Consider the following 8520-nt stretch of genomic DNA (forward strand, 5'->3'; position numbering starts at 1 on the left):
ATTGCACAGTGTATTGTATTGCACAGGTTTTTAGTGTCATGTGGTCTACTGTATAACTATATAATATCAACTTGAACATAACATTAAGTTGTTTTTATTTACCAAGGTGACAATTAAAATAGAGAGCACATACATGCAGTCTGTCTATTCATCTAGCCATTGATTTATGGCTGCAGAGCAAGAATGCTTTTATTTTTACGTATTTTTTGGGGTAAAACAGGCAACCACAGTCGCCCACTTAGTTACACTATTTGTAGCACAAGTGTCGGTTAGCTAGAAGACAGTAAACTCCTGCAACGTTAGTGGAAATGGCCGCCAGTCAGGTGTGGAGGTTAACGCGCTATGGGCGCTTCACTCCAGGCTCTACAGGGGGAAGCCCTGGAAGGTAACTGAAACGTGACGTCACTGCGCTGCCTCATGCTAGCTAGCTAGCTAAGATTAGCTTAAGCTAGTTTTTCCTATTCAGTTGACGTTGGCGTCTGGTTGCCTAGTCTAAAACTAGATACCCTTAGTCCCAAATAGAAATAACTTTGGCAGCCAACCTAAACATTTGGTTTATTGTGTTATAATTTAAACTCACTTCATACAGAGTTTTACTTTGGGCCCACCTGCTCGCTAGGCCCCAGTATGTGTCCCCCATTTACGGCGCGTCATGGCAACAGAGCGGGTTGCCATGACGAGCCGTAAATTTATTGGTTTGTGACGTTACATTCATAAAATATGACCTCTGCATTTAACACGTCATAAGCATTTTTTATAAGAGCAGTGAGCTGCTGTGAATTGTCCGGGGAAAGCTATAATTAAAGCTATTAATTTTGTTTTTTTATTAATTTTTCAAAAAATAATTTGGTTTAAATATGAAAATGAGGCCTTTAAATGTGTTGACATGTTTGAGTCAAAGGTTTTTGCAGAGGGGATTTTTTTGGATCCCTTTTTATCACCCATAACTCAGTAAATATACTGTAATCAGTCTACAATCGCCATGTTTTTATGAATATTACAGAAATCAGGCTACCAATTATATATGAATAAATCCCTCTGTAAATACCATCAGAATATATTAGATAGTTAACCAGATTTTTTTTTTTTTGTCTTAAAGGTTTTCTTAAATTTTAAGTTTACAAAATATAATGAGGCGTTATCAAATGATCACTTTTGGTGGAAGGTGTATTTTGGATGTTTTCTGTCCACTAGTCTGAGAGAAGACATGTTCTGGAAGCAAATAACTTATTCCCACCATGTTTTAGAGTTCAAATCAATCAACTGAAAATGCCTATTTTGCCAGAAGAACAGTCAGAAAACTTAGGTCATTCAGCTATGTATATATTAAAATGAGAAAACCATCTACATGAGCTAATACAAAATAATTTAGAGCCTTTTCACTCTATGTTGGACAGGAAATAAAAATGTTAACAGATAAGACCTTTGTTTGAAGCAGTTCTGCAGTAATTCCCAGCCCTGTTTAAAATTCAGTTTTTGTACTTGACAAAACCAGACAACTCACATACAATTCAAGACACAAAACAGAACTCCAGAAATAGATTGAAAATACAACAGTAACTTAATCAAAACAATGTCTGTAGCAGCATTGCCCTTTTTGTTAATACACCTGACACTTTGACTTGTAAAAGTAGAAAAAGCACAGGAGTTAAACAACAATAATGATGGCTCTGTTATATTCGAGGCGTCCCAGTAAGCATGACAGTCTGAAAGTGAGACAACATGCACTAAACGTTGGAAATCCCAAACATCTAAATTCAACTCAAGCATCAGTTGAATTATTTATACCTGCGCTTGACCTGCTGTGACTTGTCAAATGTCTGATAAAAATGCCTGTTGTAAAACGTAGTTAGATACCTTGGGTCAGGAAATGTGAGCAATTTTAAGACCATCATCTGGTCATTATTTATTGTATTTTATAGACCACACTTTTTATAAAAAAATAGACTAGTCGTCAATTTCTTGATACTAATTAACAGCTCATTTTAGTTGCATTCCTTATTGAAGGGCAGCGTTCCCCCTTGGTCAAAGCACATGGAGATTCACATGCATAATTCACCTATTGTAAGTAGCTTTGGATAAAAGCATTAGCTAAATGAATGTAATGTAAAACCATTTTTACATGGGCACAAACAAAATGTCAGAATAAACAAATACATTATAAATCTATGAACACTGCCGAAGAGATGAAAAATGTTCACTGTTAAAAAGATAAAACAATTTGAGGGCTACTGTGTGGAGTACTTGTGGAAGTCTGTATTGCCTGCTAATGTCAAACACAATCAGGTGACCTCATTTTACAATAGTAATTTTTTTTGCAACCTTTCTACATCTTTTACTTGTCATCTATCTGAGTTGAGTTTCCAGCTCTGAGCTGGGAATGCACAGATTTGGGGGATGCTCTTGTGTCCTGTAACAAATTTCGAAGCTCAAGCTTTAAGGATTGTGGTTTTGTCTTTCATTAACAATATCTAACTCTAGATGGCAAGCTGTAGCTTTATCTTTGGTGTAAATACAGGGTAACTGTGTGACTTTGTTTTAACCAAACACCCTCCAACAAGAATAGACAGACCCATCATGAGTTGATCAGGAAAAGTAAATACTCACTATAACTTTGCAACATCTAATGATCCTTTCCTTTTCACCAGGTATTTGAGGCAAATGGCAATAAACCAGACATTTTCCTTACAATTGTGGAATATGGATACTTGCTAGTAATGCAAGGACAGGAGAGCTTGGTAAGAAGACTGTGTGGCTAGATTTACTGTTTTTTGTTTTCCCTTGCACTTTCTTTTATGTGCACATAACACCCAACATTTTGAATGAAACGTTAAGCATTCATAGTGAGTCCTACCGTTCAGGATGAAAAGGAAACATGGCAAAAGACCTCTGTTTAGGGTTTCAATATGATATATATTCTGAAAGATTAGTAAAAATAGATACAATTTTAATTAGATCTGATTAACATGATTGTGTTTCAAAATGTTCTAAGCATAGGTAATTCAAATGTTGCCAAGAATGAAAAAAAGAGTCTCCTTCAAGATAGACTTCAGTCTTGTGAATACAGGAAAATCATACTTTTTAAATTGGTGTAATGTCACAATTTGGAAATAGCAGGTTTGGACCCATATACTGATGAGAAGGCAGCAGGTGGTGTTAAATGATTTAATGACACATAATAAACTTACTGATGCAGTCCAAAAACAGACACAACAGAGGCTCCGCTACAATACAAACCAGGAGCACTAAAATATTGGAAAGCTAACGCTAGTATTTCCTCACAAGGAGAGACGACAAACTGACACACAGACTAAGTACACATCAAGAGCAGGGATATTAGACACAGGTGGAACCAAAGTCTGAGGGCTGTGGACACTGAGCCAGACACTTATATGTAGCAGTCCTGTGGTATATCAATTCAGTTTAATGTTCACTTACAGAGTTCTAGTTAATACGACCATAACACTTCCACTCTGGACTGTAGCAGGTGTCATTGAACCAAACACTTTGTTGAATAGGTGTTGCACTGTACCTGTACTTGAAGCTCTGCAATTCAAAAAATGAATTGTTGCCATTGGGAAATTGCTTGAAATCATTTAAGGCTGCAGATGTGATTGTCATGCTCTGAAACTATCAATCTGAAGTATGTCACAGTTGTATTACTGGTTTCCCTCCCCCATATGGAGGTAACATTGAATACAGATTATATTAATTATTAGCAATGCTGCTACAAAGTTACATTCCTGGATGGGACATGACAGCTCCGACACTCTCTTCAAAGATTGTACATGTATTATGTACCACTATATTTATGCTTTGTTTTTACTATAAGGCTTCTACGTAAACATTAAGAAATGAACAATCTGTAGGTAATGTAAAGACAATATAAGTAGCATTTTTCAATTACACCTTTCACAGAATGGTTAAAGAAAAGATGCACCGTTCTCTCAGCAGAATTTTCTGGAATGTAAAACTGTAACAGAAATCTGCTTTCCAGATAAAAGGCTTCTATAAAGGCCTTATGAAATATTCTGCTGGAGAGCATGACATTTCTGCTCAAATCTGATGGCATTTGATCAGATTGTTTTGGTTGGGTCACGCCAAATGTCCCTCAGAACTCTTTGGGTTACAGGCGCAAAATCAGTAATATGATTTGGAAATGTTTCAGGTTCAGGCTCACATAAAGCTAAAACGCACTTCAGGTTTGGTTCAGATTTGGAAATATTTAATGTGGTAGTCAGGTTGGGCCAGAATTTACATGCCTTGATTCAATTTCTGTTTTATATTACCAACTTCTTCAACATGTAACCCTTATCTATAGGTGTGCTACACTGCAAAAGTAAGCAGGTAAAATTGTAAAAGTAGAACATGAATCTGGGTCTTTTACCACTTATTGTGGCCTTTAGACATAAAAACGTTAACTTCCTGTCCTACAGACAACAGAAATGTGACAGACTACTCAATGTCTCATTATTAGAGTTCTGGCAGGTGACAGAGCTATCTTGCTGCACCAGGGTGTCCAGCCAGACAGATATTCAGGTCAGACTGCAGAGAGTTTTCACCAACGATGATGGACTAGTGTATTAGATTGGTGCAGTGAATGCTCGGGATCTTTCAATACAGAGAGCTTAGGCTTAGAGGCTACAGGATAAAGTCTGAAAGAGACATTTGGAATTGTCTTTGAACACAACTGAATTTGGCTGTATTATCAATTGGTTACTGAGAATCGTCAGTGCCCTCAATAAAATATGGGTAAATGTGATTTCACAGGCATCACCCAACATAGTAAAATCAGTCATATTATAAATGTAAATATGAATCTGGCATTTATTCTCACTGAGCATGCTACATATGTTCACAAATCAAGGAAAAAGTGAAAGCCACCAGAGCAGATTCAGCCTTCAATGGCATTGATTCGGAACACTACCTGAGGTATGAAAGCCCATTCCTCCAATAGATATTCCCTCATTTGGTGTTTTGATGATGATGGTCGAGAGCACTGGTCCAAAATCTCCCAAATGTCTTCAACTGAGTTTGGAGCTGAAGGCCATAAAATATGATCCACATCACTTCCATTCTCCTCAAACCATTTACTGACCCCTCATGCCTTGTATGGAAACATCTACATTGAAAGATTTCTACACACATGTATTCCGATTTTACCTTTAATTAATTGCAAACTGTAGAGTTGGTCACCTACATTTGCATTTGAATGAAAATTCAAATCCAATAACGTGTTTTCATAATCAGTATTGAATTTGAACATCCCACAGACAACAAGCTCATCCCAAAAAATGACAAGTCTGTCCGGACTATTACATTACATTACATTACATTACAGTCATTTAGCAGATGCTTTTATCCAAAGCCACTTACAGGAAGTGTATTCAACATAGGTATTCAAGAGAACTACTAGTCACCAGAAGTCATAAGTGCATCTCCTTTCTTAAACAAGCATCTAAAAGCATAAACCAGAGCAAAAGTACAGTGCAGAAGCAAATTACTACAAAGACAATAAGTGCAACAAACTAATACGAATACAATAAGTGCTACGAACTGATACGAATACAATAAGCGCAACTATATACTTACTTGTTTATTAACATAATTGCATTTCTAGAAATATATTTTTTTGCATTGAAACCAGAGACACTTGAGTGAGCTTACTATTACTAAATTACTAAGCAGGATAATGCTATCAGATTTTAAAAATGTGTATTTTTAACACTGGATGTGGAATGATGGTGCTATAGTACAGTAGAGAGCCTACTTCCTGCATGGTGCAGTGCCATTGTTCAGTGGAAAATACTGTTGATATGCCTGCATTGTTATTTTGGAACTCTAAAAAAATTATTTTCAAAGCACATTTCACAAAATAGGCTGATCACACTATTAGGCTATTGTAGTTTACATGTGCCTGTTTGATTCCCTGTGTGAAAAAGGATTTCCGTAAGCCTCAAAGCTGAGGCTCAGAGGTTATTGAGTAAATAGAGACCCCTGCAGACAGTTTTAGGCAACTATTTTAGAACGAGTGGGAATAAAGCTGCTTTAACTTTGAGCAGCACAAAAGAAAACAATTATACATTCCTAAAAATATCCCCAACTGTTTTTTTTTATGTATTTTATCCATGATTTAATGTAGCCAATGGATAAAAACTGTTTTCCTGCCCTGGCTGCTGAAATTGTATGTCCCCTTTTCTTTTCTCAGGATACAATCCCTTTACTCTGTGGATCGGATTTTCTCAAAGTACACCAGAAATCTGATAACCTGATGCTTCGATATAATGTGGAGGTGAGTCTTGAGATGCATTGCAATCCAACAATTGGTTGTATTTCTCCAGTTCTGTCCAAGTACCTCAATTCACGCTCAAGGTCATTACATTTATTACACTATAACAATTTAAAAGCAACGACTAGTAATCTAGGTCTGTTTTTTTTTTTTTAAACTGTTTATTCAGGTGCTGTGGTGAACGGCATTGCCTGAACAATTTGGAAGTCTCCTTGTGTACAAAATATTGTTTTTTTTTTACTTAATGAGATGTTGATTTAACAAAAGCAACAGACAAACCCCGTTGATTTCATTTGCACAACTAAGATTGACAAATACAGATTGTGTATTTTTACAGGGAGAGAGCCGCATGATGAGGATGCAGTTTGATGGAAGTAGCAGGGCAGAGGCAATAAAGGAGTGTTCAAGTGCTGTGGAAAAACTGACGAAGTACATGTCTGTCACCACTCAGGATGACACCCCACTGCCCCCTAATCAGTTCCCCGCTGAGGTCTCCGCACCAGTGATACAGGTTTCCCACCTTACAATTTAGTAAATAAAATGTCTATATTGATTATTTGTATGTTTAAAATTAAACCTGGCCTGAAAAAGTTCTATGACATAGGTGGTGACTTGAGTCTGGTTCATGGCTGTACAGTATCAAATAACTACTGCTTTTTTTCCTGGCATAGTCTTAGTTTGTTAGAAAGTGAGACACTGATCTATGTCACCATTTATTGTACAGTACTTTGTGAAATTTTTAAGTATGTCAGCGTAATTTTAAGCGCCATAATTGAAGTTTTATGGTCCGTACTGTTTGCTTCATCAACAGTATTGTGCCTCAGTGCTGTGGTCAGCTTCAGCAGCAGTGGCCATATGATCCTCACTAGATGGCGCTGTTTACAATACTGTTTTATTCTTAGAGGTGACATTACAGCTACAGTAGGTCGACTGAGATAGAGAATACCTTTTACATGGATCACAATACAACATATGGTGTAGAAAACAGCATGTCCCACAACACACACACACACACACACACACACACACACACACACACACACACACACACACACACACAGACAGGAATGTAGAATAATAATATAATAAATTCATCAATACAAGCATCAAAGTGGCATACCCCTTTTACCCACTGAAGAAATTAGATCTTATGGCCTTTAACAGTCAAATTGTTGAATATTAAGACAAACATTTTTGTGCCAAATTTAATAAAAAACAACAATATAACATGCCAGCATTTAACAAGATGGAGTTTACGCTATGGTGATGAGAGTTTTGATGCCGTTTCATACAATTCTCCTTCTTTTCAGTAGCAGCCTTTTATTTACCTACAAAGCTTGAAAAACACTCGAAGCATACATTTGATTAGTGTCTGAATACTAAGTTAAACTTAGACCCAGCCGTCTGGCTTACAGCATTTGACATGAAGGACAGAGAAAGACTCGGCCATGGGTTCGAATGTGACCTTTAGTGAACGGACACACTGAAGGAGTTCACAGTACAGATGAAACGGCTTTGAGGGCTGGATATGTTTCAATTAGTAATGAAGCCATTGATTGACCTCTTAACCCTGTGGAGTCATGCTGGGTTGGTCAAATTTTTCTTTTTTCTTTTGTGTGTCCGCTGACTTGGCAGGGAAAGGCTGTGGAAGTTGATCCTGAGGTTGTCCAAGGATCATTGTCCATCAAGCGTCTTACCCAGGTAGTGATTGTTCAAATTTAACATGCTCTGTGCAACATATTCATTGTAATTTTGTGTTAACTTTAACTAAGGAGCACTGTTTTGTTTTTTTTACTTCATGAGATGCGGGGTGTTCAGATAGTTTACTTCCTAAAATTATGAACATTAACACAGGCTTCTCAATTATTTATTCTTTTTTTTTTTTAATTTAACTAACGCATTTGTTGGACCCTCCACAGCACATCTTGGGAGAGACTGTTGTGACTCTACCTCAAGTATATCGCCACGGTTCTTTGGCTCAAGGTGACTTGGAGCCCATCCTGCGCGTGTGTCTGCTGGATCCCAGCTTTCATGCATTTGTGGAGAAAGTGGAGGGGGAGCTGAGGAAACTGCTCAACAACAGCTGAAGGCAGAAAGGTCAACACAGTGCAAAGTGATTTTTTTCGTATGGTTTGTGTAGGCAGTGCCTCGTGGTGTTGGAGTGTTTCTTGCTGTGCTGCCGATGTTGTTTAAAATGTTACACATTGGTTGTTATTGTATGTCGCCTCAAG

At 37.3% G+C, this 8520-nt stretch overlaps 1 protein-coding gene across 1 annotated transcript; it reads left to right on the forward strand.

Annotated features, from left to right (window-relative positions):
- Positions 1 to 279: 279 nt before the first annotated feature.
- rec114 (REC114 meiotic recombination protein) lies at positions 280 to 8376 on the forward strand. The gene is given in 6 exon segments (XM_054616861.1): positions 280 to 401; positions 2649 to 2738; positions 6209 to 6292; positions 6627 to 6799; positions 7915 to 7990; positions 8209 to 8376. Coding segments are annotated over 6 exon segments (684 nt in total). The 5' UTR covers positions 280 to 308.
- The last annotated feature ends 144 nt before the right edge of the window (positions 8377 to 8520 follow it).

This window comes from Anoplopoma fimbria, chromosome 2 (assembly GCF_027596085.1).
Source record: "Anoplopoma fimbria isolate UVic2021 breed Golden Eagle Sablefish chromosome 2, Afim_UVic_2022, whole genome shotgun sequence".
In the NCBI taxonomy this organism is placed as follows: Eukaryota; Metazoa; Chordata; class Actinopteri; order Perciformes; family Anoplopomatidae; genus Anoplopoma; species Anoplopoma fimbria.